This window comes from Candoia aspera, chromosome 6 (genome assembly GCF_035149785.1).
Source record: "Candoia aspera isolate rCanAsp1 chromosome 6, rCanAsp1.hap2, whole genome shotgun sequence".
Classification (NCBI taxonomy): Eukaryota; Metazoa; Chordata; class Lepidosauria; order Squamata; family Boidae; genus Candoia; species Candoia aspera.
In genome coordinates this window covers 51,015,421-51,042,808 of record NC_086158.1, presented here as the reverse complement: position 1 = coordinate 51,042,808, position 27,388 = coordinate 51,015,421, and the positions used below count along the sequence as shown (strand labels likewise).

At 39.9% G+C, this 27,388-nt stretch overlaps 1 protein-coding gene across 1 annotated transcript in view; it reads right to left on the bottom strand.

Moving 5' to 3' along the window:
- Positions 1–26,963, bottom strand: part of SORCS3 (sortilin related VPS10 domain containing receptor 3) — a 516,059-nt gene extending 489,096 nt beyond the window's left edge. Inside the window, exon 1 of the mRNA XM_063307802.1 lies at positions 26,132–26,963. Coding sequence (XP_063163872.1) covers positions 26,132–26,962 — 831 coding nt within the window. The 5' untranslated portion in view covers position 26,963. The remainder of the gene's footprint in view (positions 1–26,131) is intronic.
- Between the last annotated feature and the right edge of the window lie 425 nt (positions 26,964–27,388).

Below are 27,388 nucleotides of genomic sequence, written 5' to 3'. Positions count from 1 at the left end.
AATAGTTTGGCATAGTGCTCAGCAGGAAAGGCCAAGGGAAAGTCACTTCTGTTTTTGTTTGTTGTTTATCAAAGGAACATGGAGACAAGTGGATTCCTGCTTTGAGGAGGGGCTGGATTAGATGATCGCCAAGTGACCTTCCAATTCTTGCATTCTAAGTTTCAGTAAATATATTAAAGACATTTTAATAGTTAAAATTATGTTACGTATTTTTATTATAAAATTATTCTAGATAAATTATATTAGTTTTGTATTACATTGTTTAGTAGTTGAGATTTCCAAATTTACAGATTGCTACTCATGAGTTCACTTTTATGAAATTGATTGCTTTCAAATTAAAAACAACCTTTTTTTCATTTTAGGCAAAGTCTAAATAGGAAAAGCATTTGCGTGAGTAGAAAAATTATATTTCCGCTACTTCTGCTGAAATACTAGTATATCCAGGAGGATTAGTCAAAAATCTTTATTTGGTCCTTATGTGATAACAAGAGAGCTCATCAATACAGCAAAAACAGTGGGATTAAAAATAAACAGTACCGCTATTTTTAAACCTACTTGAGGAAGAATTATGGCATTCATTAAGATTTTTTTCAAAACCCAAGCCAATTAATTTTTTTATTTGCATCTATAGTTCCACATTCCTTCAGTGATATTTAGAAGGCTGCTATTAAAGAACTGTGAACATATATGCCTTATTAAAAGGTCATTCATGAGACTGCCTAAAAAAGCAGTCTTTTTCAAGTAATGCTTGGCTCCTGGCAACTACAGCACAAGATACTGTACATTCCTGCAATGTTTTCTGATAATAATATGGAAATGATCTTTTATTGTCATCTTCTTGAATTTTGTTTTAACGTCACAGTCTAATTGGTATTTCCTGATGTTCTCTGACTTACCCTCACTCTGAATGGGCCTAGTGGTTAAGGCAATGGGCTAGAAACCAGGAGACTGGGAGTTCTAGTCCGACCTTAGGCATGAAACCAGCTGGGTGACCTTGGGCCAGTCACTCTCTCTCAGCCCAACTCACCTCACAGGGTTGTTGTTGTGGGGAAACTAGGAGGAGGAAGGAGTATTAGGTATGTTCACTGCCTTGAGTTATTTATAAAAATAATAAAGGTGGGATAAAAAATCTAAAAACAAAAGGTAACATAATCTCCAGAGACTGATTCTTGCTGTCCTCCATTGATGGTGGCAGCTTTAAAAATTAATGCCAAAACAATAGAGAGAAAAAGCAAGTTTATCTGCTTTAAATTAAACATTTATTTATTTATTTATTTATTTATTTATTAAATTTATGTCATTGCCCATCTCCCCCAATGGGGGACTCTGGGCAGTTTACAATAAAATAACGCTAGAAACATAGCCATCTAAATTACCATTAAGATATAATAAAATGAATGAAAAATGGAGATGGAACACAATCACTAAGAGGTGCTATGGCGCCAGCCATCCCCAGGTGGAGCTATCGCTCTCCCCCTCCCAAGTAAGGCAGCAGAACCAGGTTTTCAATTTCTTCTGGAAGTCCAAGAGCGAGGAGACCCGTCTCAACTCTGGGGGCAAGATATTCCAAAGGCCGGGCGCCACTGCAGAGAAGGCTCACCTCCTGGGCCCCGCTAGATGAAATTCTTTTACTGATGGGGTCCGTAGCATGCCCTCCCTGCCTGACCTGGTGGGGTGGGTTGATGTTATGGGGATGAGATGGTCCCTCAGATACCCTGGTCCCATGCCATGTAGGGCTTTAAAGGTGATAACCAACTCCTTGAATTGGACCCAGAAGCAAACTGGTATCCAGTGCAGCTTGTGTAACAGTGCTGTCACATGGGTTGATTTTACAGCACTGGTAACTGTCCACGCAGCTGCATTCTGGACCAGCTGAAGCTTCCGAATACTCTTCAAGGGTAGCCCCATGTAGAGCGCATTGCAATAGTCTATATGGGAGATGACAAGGGCATAAGTGACTGTTCGGAGGGCATCTCGGTCCAGGAATGGATGTAGCTGGTGCACCACCCAAAGATGTGCTAGTTTAGTACACGGTATGTATGTAACATGTATTGTATAAACACAGTGGGTATGACAGCCACTGACTAGCCTGTAGAACTTCCTACCTGTCCAAGTAGATCCAGCATCCCCAATATTATTATTCAATAAATTGCTCAAAAGATACTCCCCATTTTGGTGATTAAGTTTTGCTATAATTTCTAGTTTTTATTTATAGAATTGTTTTGAAAACTTCCTTACTCTAATTTTGTAAAAAAAATGGCATTTTTGTATTATTAATCATAATTATTTGATTGTCAGTGTATTGGACTTTATTTTGTAACTTTTTATGGTAGATTTACGCTAGTTTAGCCTACATACTATTATGCTCACTCTACAACACCAAATAGATCCTCCAAAACCCAAATGATGTGAAATTTGAATTAGGATATGCTTTCTGTTCTGTACTAGAAATTGACTTGGTCAAATCATTCACTTCATACTTGGCATTATACTTTACATTCTTCATCACAATATATTGATGAGAGAAAAAAGTTACCATATATAAGTGAATGGTTCTCTGACTTCTTCAAATTAATAAAATATTAACAACATCTGTATTTTTCATTCACCAAACACAAGATCAGTTGATGACTTGCTTCCATAATAGTTGAAATGATGTCCATGCAAGAATAGTGAAACATTATAACTACAGAAACCTACAGGGTTTAAATGGCAATATTCCTAAATCCAGTGTAGCATTTTGCTTTTTTAGGGGCTCAGTATTTATAAGGCAATAAAGAATCCAATTTGCATTGACTACATTTTGTGAAGTTTATATCAATCAAATGGGCCATGAGTGATGCTTTAACCAATTATACTACAACAGTCTTCCCTAGGATGTGTTGGAATTGCAGTTCCAAAATTCTTACCTTGAAGCCCTCCAAATGTTCTCAGATTGCAACCTTATTATCTCTCATCCTTGAGCACAATAGCTAGGACTCATGTGAAGCAAAGTTACACATTGCTATTCCTAGTCTAGACTTTGTTCACACGGCAAAACTGAATCTGAATAGAAAGGATGGTATGTCAATGAAAAATTTATGTATCCCAAATTGAGGCTTTCAAGCTTCCATCAAGTTGACATTCCTTTAACTATAGCACAACTGTTTTGCCAAACCATTTCTCTCCTACCTTCAGTCTGTGACAGGATGGATGACTTCAGCAATACTTGAAAGTGCTAGTACTTCTGATGAGAATTTATGAGTTCTGGCAGGTGGGGATGACATGTCAACTCTATTGACCTAAATAAGGAAAGCGGAATCCTCCCCACAGTTGCTGATTTTGAGGTCCCCTTCCCAGATCTTTCAAGCATGTCTCAAATTCAGCTGGCAGCACCGCTGACAACACAGAGCTACAGTAACTTTTTCCCACCTCCTCATGTGTCTTTTGGTAGTAGGTGCTGAAGGTGCTAAAGCACTGTGGGAAGATGCTATCAGAGGGGAAAAAAGAATCAGAATCACTCATCAGGAGCAAAATCTAGGCCTGGCCAGCTTATCTCATGTGGTAAGAAATATCATTTTCTGATCCTCCTGAGAATTAGGGTAATTAGATGTTCAAGGAAAATGATTCTGTGAAGGCTCTCATGCTGGAAGAATGTGCTGTTTCAATAACTAACAAATCCAGAGAGGATTCTAGCCTCCTTATGGCTGCTACTTTTTAGGGCAAATTTCTCCATATGTAAAATGGGCGATGTCTTGTAATTAATCTTGCTTCCACCTGTCATGTTCACTGTTTCAATGTAGTTTATACATCGTAACGTTTCACATGCCATGGCGCTGATGCACGTTTCTGTTTGGGAGGGAGCTGCTGTGAAACCTTGTACCAAGCTCTGTATCTGTATTCATTACAATGGAATGTGTTTGGGTTATGTTCTCTGTTCAAGGACTTTTCCCGCAGACCATCAGAAACCGTTAGGAGCACCTGGGATTGTGAACTTGGGAAGATTCTACAGGGGGAGGGATTTCATTTGCACCGAGGGTTTTTAGTTTGAATTTGCCGCGCTTTCATCATTCTCAGCTTTCTTTGCGATCCTGCATACTATTCTTCAATAAATCAGATATCTTTGAAACCCTGCTTATGAGTCTGATGTACATTAGAATAGGCAATCCTTACACCACCAGAGACTTACACACCAAGACACACTAGAGGGAAATAATACAGGGGAAGTTGGGAAAAGTATAAAAAAAATGTACTAAAGCCTGCCTGATTTAAATTTTTAAAAATCTACCAAAATTCTACCAAAGCCCTTTACAATGCGGTAGACAACTTGTTTTCATTCAGAGGTTATGCTCATTCTTTTTTTTTTTTTTTTAACTTTACAGGCAGCCAAGGGCTACAACCGGAGAAGTGGCAAGGTCCCCCTGCCAAAACAAAAGGCTAGGCTGCAAATTCTAAGGTGGACAGTTTTCCAGTGCTCAGAAAGGAATGCAGTATTTAAATGTGTTAGGTATAAGTCTAAGTTAAATACCTGTTGATTATTTCCCACCCAAAATGCTGACTGCTTCTTTGAGATTGCCACTGCAATTTAGCCGCACAACTGCAGGGGCATTAAAATGAGATTGTCCCCACTGCTCTACAGAACCAAAAATGAAGCTGTGTTCATTAATCCACTAACCCTATGATTAACTGCAGTGTGGTTTACTGAGTAAACCAATTTGCCTGGGTACACCCCACACACTGAATCACAAAATAGTCAACTGCATTTTAGCCCAGCATGTTGTGACATGAGCTTTTGTTAGGGTTCTATGCAGAGACTGGCAGCAGCAAAAGGAGGTTGGGCCACAGAGGGGTAGACTGGTCCCTCTGGCTCCCTCAAGTTATGTCTCTAGGCCCATCCCCATAACCCCTACTCTTAAAACCTCCCACAACTGGCAGGGGAGGGGATCAGTCTGTAGGCTGCCACCATCACTCAGGGACATATTTTTCTCACTGTGAAGGGAGGAGGGAATATAAGATTGCAATTATCTGTTGAAGAGAAGGTCAGAAGTCATTATATTTCATAATTTTGGGGGGCGGGGGGTTCCTTTCCTTTCCTTTCCTTTCCTTTCCTTTACTTTACTTTCCTCTTCTCTTCTCTTCTCTCTTTTTTTCTTGCACTTTTTCTTTTTTTCTTTTCTTTCCTTTCTTTTTCTTTAGATTTGTATTTTACTTTACAAAAAATTCTTAAGAATTATACATATAAAAAAGAGAAAATCCTCCTGCTTTCATTCTATATTTCTTTTTTATAGCATCAGAATTACAAGCGTTGTTAAGCTAATTTCCTGGCAGAATGATATACCAATATAGTCAGAAGATATTGTTGCTTATTATTTATATTAAGAGTTAAGCAGCCACTTTAGCATGAAAAGGACAATGGGGGAAGGAAAAGGGAAGTCAGGATTTCTAACAACAGCAAGGATTCCACAGACAGACAGACAGAGACCCCAGTAGAACAAAATAGTAACAAGGTTACACAAAGAACACCACTTTATCATCATCATCATCATCATCTAGCTCCACATTTTCCTACATGGCTCTTTCTTCAGATTCTCCAATTCTAATCCAGGCTTGGGGTGATTGGTCCTTACCGAGCCAAAGCCAGCCAGGAAAGCTTCCTTCCTCCCATGATGGCAGTTAAAGAAAAAGCCCAAATGTAGCTGGCCCCTTGCCCTTTTAAAAGCTCACCTGATGCAAAGGGGAAAACTTCCTGCTGATGATTGGCTGCTTTGAGTTTGAATTTTCTAGGCTTTGCTGAATTCTGCCTCTTGTCCAGATTGATTGATTAATAGTCTCACATCTGAACCTCTGGAAATGTTTTTCACCCTTCACTACAATGCTAAGGGCAAGGAAGGTGCTGAGACAATGAGGGAAAGGGGCAGATGAGTATGGACTGCTTTTGTTAGGACTTGCATGAATTTAAGCACGGATCTGGCAGGGAGAGGAAGCAAACAGATGATGGGAAAGCAGTGGTGGACATGGGTTGGATGGGTTTGTAGAAATGGCAGGGAAGGAAGGCACTGGGATTATTACCCTGCAAGACTTGTCTAGAAGTTTTCTCAGGCAAAACTTGGAATAGCCAAGAAGTTCCAGGTTTTGGTCTAGTTCACTCAGAGCACAACCCACCCCAAGCCACAATATGTTGATTCCATGCAAGAAACAAAATACGTTTTTCATCTTGTGCACATCTCTACCTATTCTAGATGACACTGTACTTCATCATATGCATGAAACATCATCTTGCACTACTAGGTCAATAAACAAGTGAAGTGCAATTAAGAAGAAACAGACTGATTTCACTAACTGAACATTCTATCTAAGAATGGAACCATGCTTTGATCTAACAACATCGCAACATTATTGACTATCTGCTCATCAGTTCTGGTCTCCAAGGTTTCTAGTCTACAAAAGCTGTTCTCTGTGACTTGATCAAGGGAAACTTGACCAAGACGCTGAAAATCACAATTTATGAAGATTTTTTTTGCTACAATAATTCATAACTAACAGTGTTTGTATGAGTCATCAGGCATATTTCAGGCAGTCATTACACTGAAGACTGAGGTATAGATGACTCATGACCTACTGCCAAAAGAAGTTCCTATCAATGTTCCTATCCCAACGCAGTGTAATTTCTAGCCAAAATATTCTTGAAGTCTCAGATAACCTGCCATCTGTAATCTTCTCAATTGGAATAGCCAGGCTTGCATGTAAAATAAGTAATTACATTCCTCCTAAAATCTCCACATCTAGACCCCTTCCTCTCCACCCCCATATTGAGGATAAGTGGTGGATAATCCCAGGTACTAACATCAAAATCCCTGGATCAAAGATAAAAAAATGAGAAATTCTTCATTCATGGCTAAACACAAAAAACAACCCTGAGTTTCCAGTAGCCTATAACTATCAGGACCAACAAACATAACAGAGTGAGACCTGGTTTGTAGAACCAGAGGGAAATATATCATTGTTAAACAAGTATGCACATACTTTCTTCTCCCAAGGCAATAATGTTTAGGTGAGCCAGATTTTTTAGGAAAATAGTCATATGAACATTATCTGGGGGAGGGTGGAAACCTGTTTGATTTGGAACACCTCCTTCATGTTGGGTATCAATAAGGGGACTGGAGAAAAGGAGAAGTATATTCCTTCACTACAGCTATTCTCTCCAAACATCTGAGCCATATTAGTGCCACACTTTGCCAGGATATTTTTAAAGCATTTGCTAAGACTTTTATGTTCCCAACTGGATTGTGGAAAATCCTAAAAGACAACATTTAGCTAGTAGAATGAAGCTATGATCCAGACAAAATGGATTTACTGGTACCTTTTACAGACACTATATTTACAGCTTGCAGAAAACAACAGAGAAATGTCACCTGGAAATGCCTGTTAGACAGTTTGCAATCATACAAGAGAAGCACAAGTGAAGGGGAAAATCTTAAACTAATTAGAATGGCTAGCTATAAATCTGGATTCCAGAACAAAGGGACCCAAGTGACACCTGGATAAATTATGTGACAAGACAGCCAAAGTTGTCCTTTGATTAGAAAAAGAACTACACTTTTTTAAGCAGCACAGTCAACGTGGCACATCTGGAGAAAGCTTGCTGTGGAATAAGCCCTACAAACTGGGTCTTGTGTGCTGTCTTCTGAAGTTTGATTTCATTTTAATTACTTGAACTGCCCTATATTCCCATTGTACACGTACTTGAAACAAACATCTGCTGGTGTATTTTTATGAGACGTCCCATGATTCTTATCAGAAAAATGAGCATTTCACCCTCACTTCTCACACAAATAACAAAGCAAATTTTTAGTACTCATATTCCCAGAGATAAGTCCATAAATAAGTCTGGCGAGACAGGTTAGACAACACTCTTCTTCTATTATCTTTTATTTTTATCTCAATGGCAAGGATTTTTTTCCCCAGTTAAGCAACAGTTTTTCAGCAAGGATAATCTATTAGGGATCACCAGTCACTGTGGTGTCCCAGACAAATGCCCTGATCCATTTCACTTTCTAGTGTCCTATTTTCTCTGTTGTGGTTACATCCTGTCCTCCCCACTCCCCTCACCACTGGTTTTCATCTGGCTGCCAGAAAGGAAAAGATCATTTTTCAGAGAGCTCCATACCATTATTTGGCAGAGCTTCTAACATTACTTGAAATTAAGCATACAAAATTAGGTGAAGGGCCACATGCAGCCTTAGGGATGCACATTACCATCACCAGTATAAATCTATATTTCAAATAATTATCTTATACGCAGCATGATCTTGTCACAGTGGGATGTTTATGGCAGGGCAGAAGGTAGAATTCTACCTTCATCCAAACATACTAAAAGACCGCTGGAGTGAGAGCTCCCCATCCTTCCCTGCAAAAAGCAAATCCCATCCATGGACACTTACCTTAGGCCTTCATGCGCAAGCTGCAAGCTGAACTGTAGGGCTGTAACCTTTTCCAAGTAAAAGACTGCCGAGCCCCTTTAAACAACTTCAAGCCAAGGCAGAAGAAATCTTAACTCACTTACAAAAGAACTTCAGATTTGCCAAATAGGTATATAGCCCAACACACTGAGTCCTCAGCAGCCACTGAATTGTCATTCAGCCTAATTTAGTTTATGGGACTATTGCATATCCAAATCAAAAACTGAATTAACTTGCATCCCTCAAGTTTCTATGTGCTCTAAGAATATGTTTGTACAGCAGGTTGACGGGACAATATGTTTGATCAAAAGAAAGAAGTTTCACAATTACTGCATTCAGACACATTTCTATTTTCCAGTTGTTCTTTGGATGATGGGATGAAGCCCCTTATTTGGGTTTGGGAATTTGGATGCTGACAGGTCAGTCTGGTCAGCTAGAACAGAGGCTCACAGAGTCTGAAACTTGATTTCACTTTACATAAAAGCAGACGTTGACCTTAGATTTTATATTAGAGATTATCAGCGTATTGTAGTTCACTACAACATCCAAATACAGTTGGACCTGTGTTAAGGATCAGCTTCCATGTTCTGTTGGTTGAAAAGAGGGTAACTGTGTCAACGTCAAAGAATGTTAAAAGTCAGAGTTTTATTTGACAACGCTTTTTCTTACCTAATGTAATTCCACACATATTTTGGCTCTTAAAAATGATTCAATTCCCTATAGAATGGAGAAAGTACTAGGTACTCTATGGATGTTTAGGGCTTAGCTCCTACAATTGTTTTCCATTACTGAGCTGATTGGAAGGACCATCATTCATATTTCATCACTAAGCCTTGATTTAAGCTATGGTGAATACACAATAGTCCATACAATATGCTAAGCCAAAACCATACAATTGCATTGTGCCTTAGCACAATATTTGAACCAGATCAACATGATCTTCTGGGGCTTTGGTTTCTAATGGATGAAACACTTATGGGAAAAGGGGGCAAATGCTGCAAATCCACAGTCTGAATTTTCTTAATAATCATCAATACCAATAGTATCTATGAGTGTATTTATCTCCAGTACAATGAAAATTAGTAAGACTTTTTTGCAGTCCAATAGTATCCATTAGCAGTTGCTGAAGAATTTATTATGAGCAAAAGAATCTCATTTTAAAACAAGCCAGAAGAATATATTTCATCTCAGCCAAGTTCCATCCCATGATCATACAAATAATTTCTGGTGATAAACCAGTAAGCAACTGAGATTTAAAAAAAAACACAGAAGTAATATTAGCCTAAAGAATCTCCTTTTTCAATTATTTATGATTCTTGGAACAGGTCCAAATTGTAAGACCTCCTGATCTTAAGCTCAGACTATTATGTAACTACTTCTCTCCCCAAGAAGAAAGACTTCAAGTCAAACAATTCAGTGAACTGCCTGCAAGAGAATTTCCAATATTAATATTTCAGCAATATCTATATTTCATAATGTACTTTAGAGCTCTCAATTTCATTTCCAACTTTTTTTTAACTTTATTAAATGTCCATACTCCCTCTAGTGTTAGCCTCCTTGCTTCCTGAATCCCTTCCAGGCAGTAGTGGGGATTTCTTATTTTCCAGTCCTTTTGCCAAAAGCAACAAATACCCAGAGGAGGGTGGCAGGAGGTCAGCAGCAGAGCTAATTAAGAGCTAGTTTATTTTAAGACAATGGACATGTCTTTTAGGATGGGTGCTTCCTATGAAGTTGTGAATTGGACAGTGCAACTATCATTTGTGTTAAGAGGAAAAAACAATTTTGAGTGGAAACAAGTTCTTCCTACTGAAATTTAACAACTGATCTTAAGAGATGTAGCATTAGAATTATAGATTTGTTCCTTCTCTTTATGCATTTTCAGAAAGTAACTACAAAGCTGCATAGCATTTGGCACAACTGAGTATTATAAATGCTTAACCTGCCCTCCAATGTCATTGCTACAGAAACAAATACTTCATTTTTTTTAAAGAAATGTGAATATAAAATAAAATTCCAAGCTAAAAATGTTATATGGATGTTATGGATTTGCCTGAGTAGTAGATTATCTGAGTCCATGTATGGGTAGAATACTTGTACTGGGTAAACATCAGTGCATTTATTTCAGTAAATTGTGCTGTTACCAAGCTAAATTATAATATTTACTATACACATTTGAAGAACAAACTAAAGAAACTTGCTAGGTAAGCATACAGAGCTATCCAATAAAAATCCCAATCTTCAGATTAAAATTGGAGACACCATACCCTCATACATTTTAAATATTGTATCCTGTCTCTGTGAAAGGTGAAAGGTCCCTGTGCAAGCACCGGGTCATGTCTGACCCTTTGGGGGGATGCCACTTCCATGACATTTTCTTGGCAGACTATAGTGTGGTGGTTTGCCATTGCTTTCCCCAGTCGTCCCCTTCCCCAGCAAGCTGGGTGCTCATTTTACCGACCTCGGAAGGATGGAAGGCTAGGTCGACCTGAGCCGGCTACCCAAGAATCCAGCTTCTGCTGGGATCGAGCTTGGGTCATGGGGAGAGTTTTGGTTGCAATACTGCCTCCTACCACTCTGTATCACATGAGGCTCATTCCTGTCTTTACCATGTTCATTTCTTGTGCTCAACATCCAACCAGAAAACCCATATATCATTCTGTTACAAATCTTAGCTGATCCCAATAAAATATCTTTATTCCCATTTTTTAAAAACAGACCAGTGTTACTTCACATTTTGACAACACAAGATATTGTACAACCCAGTATGTCAGTTACCTATACACAGTTCATTGTCAACTAGCTGGCAACCATTGCATGCAAAGGAGATGGAAAAAAGAGAAGCAGAGTAATTCTACTGCTTCAACTGAGCCCTTGCCTATTTTGGCTCTGTCTATCATTCAGGGCTGACTGATTGGAGCTGCCTACAAACCCTGCAAATCAGTGAAATAAATAGATAAATTGGCCATTCATGGATCCAAGAATAAAGGACAATGGTGATTATACCTACTTGGAAAAGGTTCTGTTTGTTTTGAACACATGGTTTAAGCATAAGTATGTTCATACATACACATGGAAAAGGGATTAATATAAATCTAAAAGCATTATTGATTTTATTGTTCATAATGAAAGACTAAGCTGATACAAGCTGATGAGAGGTGCTGAATATGGTAGGCTATTTGTTGGTAGCCTCAAAGTGGATCTTGGGGAAAAACAAACATTAAATAAAGGACAGAATTGAAAGAAATTAGAGTGAAAACAAAATGTATGCAGGAAGAACTGTTAGAAGATAAATTAATCAGAGTCCTGCATGAAACTCTGTTAGAAGATAAATTAATCTCCCAACAGGATGAAAAGAAAGTGGACATAAGTTTAAAAAAAGAATATGGAAGCAGGCTGGAACAGAGTGAAAAAGAATTATGTTACAGAGTGCTAAAGGAGGGGGTAGAATTACACTAATGGAAAATATAAAAAGGTTGCTTAGTATAATGATGAAATGAGTGGGGCTGTGGATGAGGGGGAAATGTGTGTTATAAGAATGCATAATATGCCAAAAAAACAAAAAAATAGGATAAGAGAAAGAAGAAAAGTGTTGCAAAGAATGTAGGCAAAGGAAGCAAGGAAGAGATAAAATTAAAAGAGGCAGTAAAATGCAGAGTGATGTTGATGGAAATAAAAAGTTGTTTGGGAAGTGGTTGAAGAAAGCTAAATGAGTAGCCTCCAGCATGGAATAAAAGTGATAAAATTATTTTGGATGGAAGATGAAGCGATTAACTGCTGAAAGAGGTATTTTAGAGATCTGTATGAGAATAAGAAAGGTAAATCAAAGAGTGGAATCAAAATGAATGAGATCAATGCTATTGTCAAAAAAATGAGGAAAAGGAAGTCATAAATTCTGTGAAAAAGTTAAAAAAATAGTAAGGCTGCAAGTGTAGATGGTATAACTAAGAGATATCGGTGTGATTTGTTTATGAAGTGTCTGCCCATTTGTGCCTGATGATTGAAAGAAGGTGCTGCCTTCGTTTCCTGATACAAAGAATCACAAGTGAATGCAAAAACTACAAGAGAGAGTTTTTTAAATCTGCTGGGCAGAATTCTATTTGAAAGGAGATGAGAGGTAAAGGGAAGCATATGGGAAGAAAAGAATTACACTGGGTAATTTTGGAAGGGGAAAATGGTATTAAGCATGTCTATAACTGCTGTAAAGAAGATTGGAAGTCGCTTTTTAAAGTATTTTTTCCTTTTCCTTTTTTTTTTTTGCTTTCTATTGTTTTCAACACTTTTTTCTCTTTCTTTCTTTCTTTTCTTCTATATTATTTCATGTTTATTTTTTAACTTTGCAAAAAACTTCTTTAATAAAGATTTTATATAAACAAAAGAAAGGAGACAAAAGGTGATAATGATCACAATCTGGGAAGTGCACTATGGATTTATACCATAAAGCTCAGTCTTTTGCTCTTTAGCAAGTCATTAAGAAATGTATGAAAGTGAGAAAGAAAATGTGTTCATTCAGAGAAAGCACATGATAAAGTAAATATGGAAGTGGTTGCTGAAAATAAGAGTGCTATATGATGGAAGTAAAGCGTGTGTGAGAGTAACTGCAATGCTTAGTGAATAGTTAAATATTGAGCAGGGGGTAAAACAAGGAAGTTTGATGCCTTGGTTGTCAAATATGAGTAGATACATTTGTAAGTAATTCTTCTGATGATGTTTCATTGCCGCCATTAAAGTATCTATCACTTTTGTATGCAGATGATGCCAGGTAGGTAGAGGAAACCAAAATGACTTGCATCAAATGTTAGACAGTGTGATGCAACAAGGAATATGGATAAAATAATCTATCAAAGCTTCAGCAAAGGATCATTACCTTGTCGTGGTGCTGGAGCTTGAGCACCTCAATGATGCCATGAGCTAAACCGTGAAGGGCCACCCAAGACAGGAAGGTCATGACAGAGAGGTCAGACTAAATGCGATCCCTGGGGAAGGTAATGGCAACCCACCCCAGTATTCTTGCCATGAAAACTAAATGGATCGGTACAACCAGAGATATGTCGGTATACCATCGGAAGATGAGACCCCCAGGTCGGAAGATGGTCAAAATGCTACTGGGGAGGAACAGAGGATGAGCTCAACTAGTCCCAGACGTGATGACGCAGCTAGCGCAAAGCCGAAAGGACGGCTAGCGGCCGACGGTGCTGGTGGTGAACGGCGAATCCGATGTTCTAAGGATCAACACACCATCGGAACCTGGAATGTAAGATCTATGAGCCAGGGCAAATTGGATGTGGTTATTGGTGAGATGTCAAGATTAAAGATCTTGGGCGTCAGTGAACTGAAATGGACTGGAATGGGCCACTTCACATCAAATGACCACCAGATCTACTACTGCGGACAAGAGGACCACAGAAGAAATGGAGTAGCCTTCATAATTAATAGTAAAGTGGCTAAAGCAGTGCTTGGATACAACCCAAAAAATGACAGAATGATCTCAATTCGAATTCAGGGCAAGCCATCTAACATCACAGTGATCCAAATATACGCCCCAACCACAAATGCTGAAGAAGCTGAAGTAGAGCAGTTCTATGAGGATCTGCAGCACCTACTGGACAACACGCCTAAAAGAGATGTTATTTTCATCACAGGAGACTGGAATGCTAAGGTGGGCAGTCAAATGACACCTGGAATTACAGGTAAGCATGGCCTGGGAGAACAAAATGAAGCAGGACATAGGCTGATAGAATTTTGCCAAGACAACTCACTCTGCATAACGAACACTCTCTTCCAACAACCTAAGAGATGGCTTTATACATGGACTTCACCAGATGGACAACACCGAAATCAGATTGACTACATCCTTTGCAGCCAAAGGTGGCGGTCATCTATACAGTCGGTAAAAACAAGACCTGGAGCTGACTGTAGTTCTGATCACGAATTTCTTCTTGCACAATTTAGGATCAGACTAAAGAGATTAGGGAAGACCCACAGATCAACTAGATATGAGCTCACTAATATCACTCAGGAATATGCAGTGGAGGTAAAGAATTGATTTAAGGGACTGGACTTAGTAGATAGGGTCCCGGAAGAACTCTGGACAGAAGTTCGCAACATTGTTCAGGAGGCGGCAACAAAATACATCCCAAAGAAAGAGAAAACCAAGAAGGCAAAGTGGCTGTCTGCTGAGACACTAGAAGTCGCCCAAGAAAGAAGGAAAGCAAAAGGCAACAGTGATAGGGGGAGATATGCCCAATTAAATGCAAAATTCCAGAGGTTAGCCAGAAGCGATAAGGAATTATTTTTAAACAAGCAATGCGTGGAAGTGGAAGAAGACAATAGAATAGGAAGGACAAGAGACCTCTTCCACAAAATTAGAAACATTGGAGGTAAATTCCAGGCCAAAATGGGTATGATCAAAAACAAAGATGGCAAGGACCTAACAGAAGAAGAAGAGATCAAGAAAAGGTGGCAAGAATATACGGAAGATCTGTATAGGAAGGATAACAATATCGGGGATAGCTTTGACGGTGTGGTCAGTGAGCTAGAGCCAGACATCCTGAAGAGTGAGGTTGAATGGGCCTAAAGAAGCATTGCTAATAACAAGGCAGCAGGAGACGACGGCATCCCAGCTGAACTGTTCAAAATCTTGCGAGATGATGCTGTCAAGGTAATGCATGCTATATGCCAGCAAATTTGGAAAACACAGGAATGGCCATCAGATTGGAAAAAATCAACTTACATCCCCATACCAAAAAGGGGAAACACTAAAGAATGTTCAAACTATTGAACAGTGGCACTCATTTCACATGCCAGTAAGGTAATGCTCAAGGTCCTGCAAGGTAGACTTCAGCAATTCATGGAGCGAGAATTGCCAGATGTACAAGCTGGGTTTAAAAAAGGCAGAGGAACTAGGGACCAAATTGCCAATATCCGCTGGATAATGGAAAAAGCCAGGGAGTTTCAGAAAAACATCTATTTCTGTTTTATTGACTATTCTAAAGCCTTTGACTGTGTGGACCATAACAAATTGTGGCAAGTTCTTAGCGGTATGGGGATACCAAGTCATCTTGTCTGCCTCCTGAAGAATCTGTATAACGACCAAGTAGCAACAGTAAGAACAGACCACGGAACAACGGACTGGTTTAAGATTGGGAAAGGAGTACGGCAGGACTGTATACTCTCACCCTACCTATTCAACTTGTACGCAGAACACATCATGCGACATGCTGGGCTTGAGGAATCCAAGGCTGGAGTTAAAATCGCTGGAAGAAACATTAACAATCTCAGATATGCAGATGATACCACTTTGATGGCTGAAAGCAAAGAGGAACTGAGGAGCCTTATGATGAAGGTGAAAGAAGAAAGTGCAAAAGCTGGCTTGCAACTAAACCTCAAAAAAACAAAGATTATGGCAACCAGCTTGATTGATAACTGGCAAATAGAGGGAGAAAATGTAGAAGCAGTGAAAGACTTTGTATTTCTAGGTGCGAAGATTACTGCAGATGCTGACTGCAGTCAGGAAATCAGAAGACGCTTAATCCTTGGGAGAAGAACAATGACAAATCTCGATAAAATAGTTAAGAGCAGAGACATCACACTGACAACAAAGGTCCGCATTGTTAAAGCAATGGTGTTCCCCGTAGTAACATATGGCTGCGAGAGCTGGACCATAAGGAAGGCTGAGAGAAGGAAGATCGATGCTTTTGAACTGTGGTGTTGGAGGAAAATTCTGAGAGTGCCTTGGACTGCAAGAAGATCAAACCAGTCCATCCTCCAGGAAATAAAGCCAGACTGCTCACTTGAGGGAATGATATTCAAGGCAAAACTGAAATATTTTGGCCACACAATGAGAAGACAGGACACCCTGGAGAAGATGCTGATGCTAGGGAGAGTGGAGGGCAAAAGGAAGAGGGGCCGACCAAGGGCAAGATGGATGGATGATATTCTAGGGATGACGGACTCGTCCCTGGGCGAGCTGGGGGTGTTGACGACCGACAGGAAGCTCTGGTGTGGGCTGGTCCATGAAGTCACGAAGAGTCGGAAGCGACTGAATGAATAAACAACAAAAATCTATCAAAGACCAAGGCAGTAATGCCTGACAGAGAAAATTGAGTGAAAATAGAATGTTATACATAAATGCCAAAAAAACTAGAGCAAGTAGATGAACATGTGTACATACGTACTGTAGAATGTTTACTAAAGATAGAAAAATGGAGAGATTTTAATATACATAGTGGATAGTATGTGGTCCGGAGTGAGGAATAAAATTTCTCAAGATAAGCCAAAAAGGCTGTATGTAAGAACATGTTTCTGCTCACTTTTTTTATACAGAAGTGAGAGTTGGGTCTGTCAGAGGAAATATACAAGTAAGCTGGATTCAGGTTGAATGTCTTTCTTACTTTTCACTAGCTCTTTGTACAAAGTGCTTCTATGGCCCAGTTTCCAATCTCCCAGATATGCAAGAATTACCGTCCCCATAGAACTAAACAAAGAAACTCCCCTGATTTTTTTTTCCTATCAGCTCTCATTCAATTTGATAAAATATAATTTATTACTGGAAAGTCTTTCAAAGGAGAGGAGAATTTCAGTGAAATTTCCATGAGTAGAGCATGGCACTCATGAGTGTGTATGACATAACCAAGAGATGTGCATACGAATGTCCTGCCTGTCCTTGTATAGTCATCTCTCCAATAGCCTTCAGATTCCCCCATTGCAGCTGAATTCCAAAGGAACACATCAGAATGCAACTCCTTCCACCTTTTTTGTTTGTTTTTTCCAACAGCAGTGCTACTGCCACTGCTAAGTAAGTACCTCTTATGAGAAATGTTGGAGATTTTCCCAAGATGAATTTTGGCTTCAAAAACAGTTTGGCCCAATTTACAGAAGTCATGGGGATCAATGTCTATTAGTCCTGATGGTAGTGTGACTGCCTCTGAATGCCACTGCTGGGAGACTAGTGGGCTTCCTTGTGCAGTTGATTGGCCACTGTGAGAACAGACTGCTGGACTAGGTGGGCCATGGGTCCAAGCCACCAGGACACTGCTTATGTTCTTATGTTTTAAGTAATGCAAGTCTTTGACCACAAATTTGATGGAGAATCTCAAAAGGTCAATTATGTCTACTTTTATAATTAGACTCAGATTGTTATATGTTGATTATCTTCCCTGCCTGAAGTTTATGCAATACTAGATGGAAACCCTAACTGGCTGCAGAATTAGTTGGACCTCAGTCCCTCTTGTAACAGTGGGCTAGCAATGGGAGCAGTCATTGGGACTCTCTACCAACTCCAAAAATAGGTTTTCCATTTAAAGTACGAGCTTGTGTAATATTTGCACACAAAAATAATCCTCTAGATGAGTCTTCCCATACCTGCTGCCTTCCAGGTGTATTGCAGCTGCAGCTATCAGAACTCCCAGCCTGTTAACCAGGAATGAAAATAATCATAGGGCAGCCATATTCATAAGTTATGCTAAATCAAAATCAAACAAACCACATTCTAGATAAATCCAACCAGTGTGGTTTATGCATTAACAGGTTGTGCAGTGCAATCTGGCCACTTTGGCTTAATAAACAAGCCATTGTTAATTAAATAGCTTAGCATGCAGTGTGAACACAGTCCATACAATGATAACTCACAGGATCTGGTGTTCTATGCAACAGTAATTACATAAACCATATATCTAGTTCCAGCTGTCAAGCTATTAATCCAGATGACTATGTTTCTAATTAGCATCAGAGGAGAAAGTCCTTCAACAAGGACCCCAGGCCTGAAATTCTTTACTTACTTTCTTAATTGTAAGCTCCATGGAACTCAGCAGGGCTTACTTCCGCATACATATGCATAAAAGTGTTCATCTGCAGTACAATCCCCCCCTCCTCACCAACCACGGGTGATTGAAACATAAATTTCTCCCCATCCTATCCTGGCTAAAAGAGCTTCTCTCAGCAGATCTATGTATTAAAAATAATTATAAATATTTTCCCTGCCACATCCTGCATTGTTAGGGGCCTTAATTAAAAAACACCTGTCATACATTATAGCCCCATAAGATGCCCAACCTGCAATTTGCTGAGGTGAGCGGTAAATAACAGCATCTGATTGACAATTTGTACATTAGCAGCTTAGCAATCTCATCTGAACATGGCCAACAGCATTTCTAATAATTATTACCAGGAAAGAACAAGAAACAAGGAATATGCTTTCTCATCTTTCTGTTCAATAAAAGCCTTCTATCCTCCTCTGTTCAATCAAGATATGCCTCTATTCTTTGAGCAAAAAGTATCAAACAAACAAGGACAATGAACAATTAATTACTATTTGGGTTTCTCACAAAGCTCTCCAGATGCATGTATATAATTAATTACTTATTGTCATAGATAATTGTATATATATAATACTTACAGTATATAATTAACACAAACAATAGAAAAATAATCTTAACCACAGAGAGGTAAAGCCATTTACACAAAAGGGAAAACCTTTACACAATGCATAAAAGTAGGACTTGTTATATCTTCTGGAACCCAGCAAAGAAAGCAGCCCTAATTATCTTTTTCTGGGGATATTCAATGAGTCTTTCCTTTAAGAACTATAGGTTTCCAACAAGAACCCAAGATGTAGTGGGAAATACTGACAGCCTTTATATGGTAGGGTGGGTCATACATAGTGCCAGGGCCGCAACAAGGGGGGGCAAGTGGGATATGTGCCATGGGCACTGTGCTGGGGAGGCACCAAAATGAGCACTGGGGGAGCCAAAATGAGCGCTGGGGGGCGCCAAAATGAGCGCTGGGGGGGCACCAAAATGGATGCAGAATCCATGTTTGCCCGGGGTGACAGAGACCCTAGTTGCAGGCCTGCATAATGCTAAGTTATAATGTAGCTTATTTTATTTCACTTTAGTGCTTATTTTTATCCACAAAAAAATCTGGCTTATGGGATTCTGTCATGTGTTTCATCTTTACCAATTTGTTAGGCTGAAATATTGTGATTGGTCTATACTCAACTGGTAAGCTTCCTACTAAGCAAACATCATACCATTTAAAAATAATAATAACATGATAGAGATGAGAGAGAGAGAGAGATGATTAGATAGACAGGCAGACAGACAGACAGATGAGAGAGAGCGAGAGAGAGAAAGAAAGAGATGAGATATTGCAAACAATAGCCAGTGCTAACATACTATGTCAGAGAACAATTTAAATTAATTCCCAGGAAATGATGTCATATAGAAAATACTAAGCAAAAGGGAGGAAGGGACCAGCTGCCTAAAATAGGGTTTGATAAACTTGGTAGAACATTCCATAAGATGAAGGCAACATAAAAGATCCTAAACATACTTTGTATCAGGATTTCCCTACCTGCACCTTTCAGTGGGTCAGAGTACAATTCCTATAGCCCGCACCCTGTACTGCTGACATACTCTTGTTTTGCAACAACCTTATCTTCCTTTGTAGAACATGCACATAGTTGCATACATAGTTACACAGCCCTCAGCTGCTTCCAATGACCTGTGCATTTAATTCTTAGAGGAGGAGGAGGAGGAGGAGGAGGAGGAAGAGGAATAGAAGGAGATATTTTTATTCTGACCACATTCCATAAGGAAATTTAAACCAGGTAGCAACTCTTTCCACAAGAAAATGATAAAGGAAACTTCTATGCCTGCTAGAGCTTCAGCCTCCCTTTCTCATTCATATATATCTTGGCAGTCATACATATAAAAGATCTGCTCAAAAGTTTCAAAGTACAGGAATTAAGGATCCTTTTAAAAATATATTTTCTTCTAATATCCCTACTATCAAATCTGGAAATATATGTTAATACTTTCCCACCTGCAGCTTTGCAAACGTCCCATGTAAAATTTGCAGAGTGCACAAAGGTCTCAGTCCCAGTTTTACTGGATGCTTTCTATGCTTCAGTTCCTCTTTTCCACCCACATTTGCTTTTTGAAACAAAGTTTCAACATACAGAAATAAATATATGCAATATATGTGTAGCATAAACAGGTAGAGCATTGTATTAAAACCTTAATGCATTATATATTGCAAACTATTTTATTTCTTCATAGATGCCACAGAAGAAAATTTTACCTCCTCTACTTCTTGGACAGAAAAATTTGCCATGGCCTTAAATGCTTTGATAAACAAATGATTGAGTTAGAGTAATATGTTCTATGTAGGATTTTCCTTGCGGTTCGCACTAAAGAGAATAAGGAGTTACCATGCCATACACACATTATGCTGGTTCTGTGGGACAAGTACTAAGTGCCTATTTTCTATCAGGTGACGTATAAATTTGATAATTTCTTATTACAGTATTGTTACTATTTTATTAACATACAAAATCTTAAACCACTCGGGATCAGGTTACTGCCTCCTCCTTTATAGGACCATTAGATCTCAGAGGCGATCTGTTGGTAGCCCAGGCTATTGAGGGGCAGAAATCAGCATTTTCTGTTACCGCTCCTTTCCATGTTATGATATGAATCTTTGTATTTTTTAACATACTTTGTATGTTGACCAAGGTTTGAAGTTCTGTTTCTTTGCTCATACTTTCCATGATGTTTAAGGAATTTATACATTTTATTCTCTTGCTTTATACTATTCCCAATTTTGAGACTGCTTTCATAAGTGACTTTGAAATAGAGCATGATGCTTTGTTGCCAGAATTGTAAGTCAATCAACAAATAAAATATACGCCAAGTACCTTTCAAATGGAAGTATGAACATTGCCAGAATATAGACACAGATAAGTTCCATTTAAAAGTTCAGTTTGGGCTATGTTTTTACTTATTGCTAGCTTTGCTTTCATCCACTTGACGTTGTCTCTACAAGTTCTCCTTCCCCACTTCCATCTTTATGTGGGAGTAGTCTCAGAGCTACCCCAAAAGTTGCTACAATGATTTTATACATCGGAGAAAATCATATTACATGCACTGACATAATGTTATGTAACATTAACTCAAGTATTAATATTGAAGATTTGAAGATTAATATTATTAGAGCCAGTGTGGTCTAGTGGTGAAGGCACCAGGCTAGAAACCAGGAGACTGTGAGTTCTAGTCCCGCCTGAGGCATGAAAGCCGGCTGGGCCAGTTACTTTCTCTCAACCCAACTCACCTCATAGGGTTGTTGTTGTAGGAAAAAATAGGAGGAGAAAAAAGCATTAGGTATGTTTGTAGGCTTGAGTTATTTAAAAAATAAAAAAAGCAGGATAAAAAAATCTAAAAAACCCCACATTTTTTCTGGCCCCAGATACTTTGGCCCAAAGAACATTTGCACACCCCAACTTAATTTCCATCTCAAACAACTCAAGAAAGCCATGAACTCTGAACACCACCTTGAAAAGGATCCTTTATCTGCCTCTTTAATCTAAGATGGGTAATATTTACATTCTGAATCTCTTATCATACTCTGATTTTAATTCTGTCCAGTTTTCTCAACTTAAAAAAAAAGTTGCCATGCAGCTTGTAACAAAACATTGCTTTCCTCCTTGCTCTTTCCTCTAATCTTGTCAAAGGCCATATTTCATCAGGGGAACTCATGCACAATGGGATAGACTGAAACAAGCTAAGTACAGAGACTGAGCCAAAAAATGGATGAGCATTTTTCTCTCTTCCTACAGTCAGCAAGGTATAGACAGATATCTGATTTCAAAACCTTAGAAAGAGCTAATGGCCACAGATTACACAGCTCACTATAATTAATTGTCCAATAATTTATTCAACTCAATGTTCTGGGTTCACATTATAGCATCTCTGATTTTTCCTTTTCTAATTTAAAATTAAGAATGCCCTTTCATAACATTTTCTTTCTCCTGCTTCAAGCAAATCACATCATGTTGATTTTGTTTATACAATTTGTACCCCACATCATTGTTGTTGTTGTTTTAATAATGTCAGACCAGAGATTTGCAAGAGTCATAGGCTAGTAAGAAACCAGAGGAAGGGGGCTGTTCTATCCCAACAGCATGATACAGGAACAGGATATAGTAGTTGCACAAGTAGTAGAAACAGGAGAATAGAGCTGAAGGTTTTAAAGCCCACACAAAACCCAGCTATAGATTATTAGAGAGTCAAAGTTGTTATTCATAAGGAGTCCTGACTTTGTGTCCTCAAGCAAGTGCTTCTAAGCCCAGAAGCCAACTGAATTTGCATTCTTAGATCCAACCACTAGGACTAGAGGGTCAGCTTCCCTATCAGAATCAGAAGACAACACTCCATCTTTGAGGGACTGGGATCCTCCTGCCAGCCTGAAGAGCAACATGCTTCTGAGGGAGCCACAAATCTTCTGAATTTGTGGTACTGGCCCAGCCCTACCTCCTCGACTTGTGAAATAAAATGTATGTTTGATTATCCCCAATGATGCTCCAGTTTTAAGGATTGTGGCATTCAATTAAAGATCCTTAACAAGAGTTGCTTAAATATATATACACAATTAGCACATGTAACCACAAACACATGGAAGTAAATGAAAGACCCACCCTACACTTTTTTAAAGCATTCCAGATATGATGCACCAACTATAATTCCTAACCAATTTGATCAAATACTGGCTGGGAATCATGGGAATTAAAACCCAACACAGTGCTGAAGGAGTCAATCTACACATTCTTCTGTCCAAAAGTTCATTTCATTGAGATTGGATATATGGGTTGATTCCACACAAGAAACCCTTGTGGATTGCATAGTCATACTACCAACAGTTCATGGATGAGATATCTAAGAAATGCAAGTGAGCCAGATTTCAATTCCATTGCCCCATGCTAGTGCATATGAATCTATATACAGAGAAAGTGGGATGCCAATGAATTGATTGATTTAACTAGCGCTATCTTACTGATACATACAAATTATCTATGTATTCATAACCCATATCACTTGTCCTCTCACACATCCCCAAGTTAATTTGTAAATGTCTTCTATTTTGCTTTCAAAATAAATTGTCTAACAAGTAAAACTGTTTTTCACTGTGTTTTATCTGCTTTTTAAGATCCCACAATGAATTTGTTGACCCTACTTTCTAAACTCCATGCAGACTGTATTTTTTATTAACATTTCTTATACACACACATATATACACAGTATATTGGTTCCAGACAGCAGACTGCCAAAAGCCAGGCACTGATGAGTCAAACCTTTACAAACAGAAAAGTGTGAGTACATGCCACTGCCCATGCTGTGCATCCCATCAATAAATTCAGTCATGACAACTGGGCTGCTTCACAGAGCATGACATCGTTGTATTTCATCTGATGTTTTGCATCTTCAAAGAGTTCAGGAAATAGGTTCCCAACTGCAGACAGTAATAAAGTCTCGTGGTAAGGTATACACTGGTTGTGAGGTCTAATCTGAACTAAATCACAGTTTTGCTATGCTCCTTTTGACCACTTGCCTGACCTCCCTAGGCTACAGTCAAGTCCCTTATCAAACAGGGGAGAGGGAAGGCTGCAGCAAACAAGGAAAAGTAGCCAGGCTTCAACCAGGAATATGATTTTTTTTTCCCTCCTGATAACATTGCCTTTCTGAGTCAAATTGAACATTTGACTTCTATAGCAAAATGCAGCCTAGCTTTTCAAAGAATATATAGCCAAATTAATCATAAACCGGATGTTATGCTTTCTCCCAGGAGTGAGTATGGAGAAAAACATCCAAATTCTCAGCCTCTCCTTATAGAAATCATAGAGGGATATAATTTATTCATTAATGTGCTCACTTGTTTTTCCCTTCATGCAAACGCCAAAATAACCCATTTAATCTATGAAATGCAGCTTCCTTGCTATCAAATATTTCCATCTGAAATATCAAAGAGATCAGAACACTACTGCAGTGGACTAGATTATCTGCTTCATGTTGGTTTCCTACATGATACAATCCAACTACAATGACAACCATTGAGAAGAACTTAATTTTGTAATGAGCAATTTAGTATTTAATAGGCGGAGCAGAGTGTTTAGAAATTCTCATAAGGTTATGTTCTAAAATGTACCTGTGAAAAATAAAAGTTTCCTTTCCAAAAGCATCAGAAGCATTCTGAAGTCTTATAATAGGCTATCAAAATTCATATTGGATATCCATGCCACTGATCAGCTATTTTGGTGGAACACCAACCACTGAACCCTTAAATCATGAAAAAAGGAGGACAGTAGGTTTTCCAATAATACCCAAAGTTGTTAAATATCAAAATCCTACCAAATGTAGACATGACACACCTTCAAGACACAATACTGCTTTTATTTTTAGTAACAGGGGCATCTACAGCAGGGCCACTGTGAGAGAAGCATCCACCCAACTCTGTGTTGTTAAAGAAATGGTGTTAAGCTAAAGACAGCATTTTCTGATTATATAAACACCAGAAAAAGTGTTGTTGTTGTTGATGATGATGTTGTTTCTGATCACATAGAAAAACAGACATCAAAACTTGGGACCATAAATGACCAATTAACAACTGGGGGAAAAGAATAATATGAATCTGTAGGTGGATATCGAATTCTCAGACCCAGATATTCCACTTTGTGTTTTTAAATGTTCTCTACCTGATTACAGTAGATGCAAAAACAATAAAGGAGGAAATAATGAGCACATTGCCTACAACAGGTTGTGTTCAAGCCTCCAAATAGAATTCTCTCTGCTTCTAAGATTTTATAGCAGAACTGACCATAACATTTTTACATAAGGTCAAGAAAAAACTGAACATTCTTCTTATGGCTGTCCTACAAGGATTATAAAGCAAGATGCTAGCTAGTTGTGTTCCTAACTTAACAATGTCCCTTTCATTGCTCTATCCAGCAAATACATTGCATGTAATATAGCTCCATCCTCCAGCACAGCTACTCAAATCAGATTTCAAGGGCGCCACCTTTTGATACAACTGTTTATGAGGGGGGAAAAAAGAGAAAGATTATAAATGCATAAACTATAGGAAATTTCAGGGATATTCTAGTCAATATATATGTATGTATGCCTGTATGTATAAATAATGACTAGAATCATCCTTGACATTTCCTATAGTTTATGCATTTATGCATGTATGAATGTATTCTTTCTGCAGAAAAGAAAAAGCTGAATTGCCACTGATTAGTGTGAATGCAACATTCTATAGTATTTTCTGCTTACTTCCTTCGTTATATGGAAGGGAGGAAAGGGGGTGTATCACTTCTTAATAAATCAAATGCCGGGTTCTGAAGTACTGCGAAGGCCACCATCCTTCTCTCTGGCTCCCACTCATTATTCATTTTCCAGTAGAGGGCCACTGAAGCATCCCCCCCCCCCGGTGTATTATAACTGGGGGAAACAAGACAGAAATCAACGGTGTGAATGTCAAGCAACCAGCATAATTCTCTTCCGAAAGTAATAGTAGCTAAAAAAAAAAAAAGCGCCCACTGCTGAAGCACACCGCTTGATCTAAGTTTCCAGCAGCGGCTCACAGTCGCCCTTATAACCACGGATGAAAAGAGCCCCGAACGGACTCCTGATCTCCCTCTCCGCGGTCCTGAGAAGCCAGTGGTGAGGGCTCCGGTGCCCCTTTGCCAAATATTTAGACGCGCGCGCGCGTTTCTCTCACTAGCTACGCACAGTGTCCGACTCAGACAGAAACTTTTGCGCTGGGCGTCCAAGAAGCCACTGGTGGATGCCTGCCGGATTAACAGAGGAGCCCCACTGCACACCCTTAGCCCCTCCCGCTCCCTGGCCGGCTCTTTGACTTACGCTGCTGTTGTAGCCGGACCAGTGCACCATCGCCTGGTTGTGGGCCGAGTCTCCGTTGAGGGCAAAGGTCGTGCTGGACAGTTTCAACTCTTCGCCTCCGCCCCCGCGCAGTTTGCCTAGCCGCCCTTCCTCTTTGGAGCCTCTGCCGTGAATTTGGGCTCTCTGGCCGTCTGGCAAGGCGGCGTCCCAACTCCCTTCTTCTGCCCCGCGCCGGTCCGGGCCGAAGGGCTGCCAATCCTCGCTGCTCCGCCGTGCCCGGGGGCTGCCACCCGGCGTTTCACCGACAGACGCTCCTTCTTCCTCGGCGCCTCCGGGCATCTGTTGCGTCTCTGCCCAGGTGGAATCCAAGGCGCCTCCACTGCCCTTCGCCCTACTCCGGAGTTGGTCGGAACCGCCGAGGTCGGGGCTCCGGCGCGCCGTCTCGGTTTTCTTCGGGGGTCCGCCTGCAGCTTCCTCGGGCGTCGCGGGTACGGAGCCTTCTGCCCGCGGCGGATCCCGATCCTTTCGGGGCGCTCCCCTCGCTTCGCCTTCCTCCTCCACCGCCTCCCCCTTTTCTTCCTCGCCCGCTGTACCCCATCCTCCACGGGGATTCTCCTGCAGGATTTCCCTGTCTTCGCCGTCGCTTGGCCCGAGTTTCACTCCCCGAGGAACCTCCAGCGGTGACGGCAGCTGCAGCAGCTTCACCCGAAAAGATGTGGGCGATAAAGACGACTGGAAACAAGACCTGCAAGTTATCTCAGCCCCGGCAAAGGACCCGGCGCCAAAAAAAAGCCATGCCGAGGCGATCCAAGCGACGTAGCAGCCAGAGGACCAGCCAGCCCCTCTCTCCATGCCTTGCAGAGAGTTGGGTATGTGTGTTGGGAGGGGGGGTCCTTTCTAAGCGGGAGGGAGGGAGGGAGGGTAGCGGCCAGCAGATTATTATTGTTTTGCAGCCAAAGGTTTCTTCTTCCACCTTTTTCTCAGCCTCTGAGATTGAGGTGTTGGGATTTTGTTTTGGGTTTTTTGTTTTTGTAAAACAAAAACAGAACGAAAACGAAAAGTCCTGTAGTTGGATTCTGTTCTTTCACTGTTGCTGGATTTTTCTCTCTCCCTTTTCTTTCTTGTCCTTTCTTTCTTATTTTTTTTTCAGTGTGCTTTTCAGTGAAACTGTTCACGTTCGAGGATTTGATCAAGTAAGAGGACAGCACCACCGAGGGGAGGAGCTGCTGCTCCCGAGCCAAACGCGGCGGTTGAAATACACCAGCGATTCGCCAACCG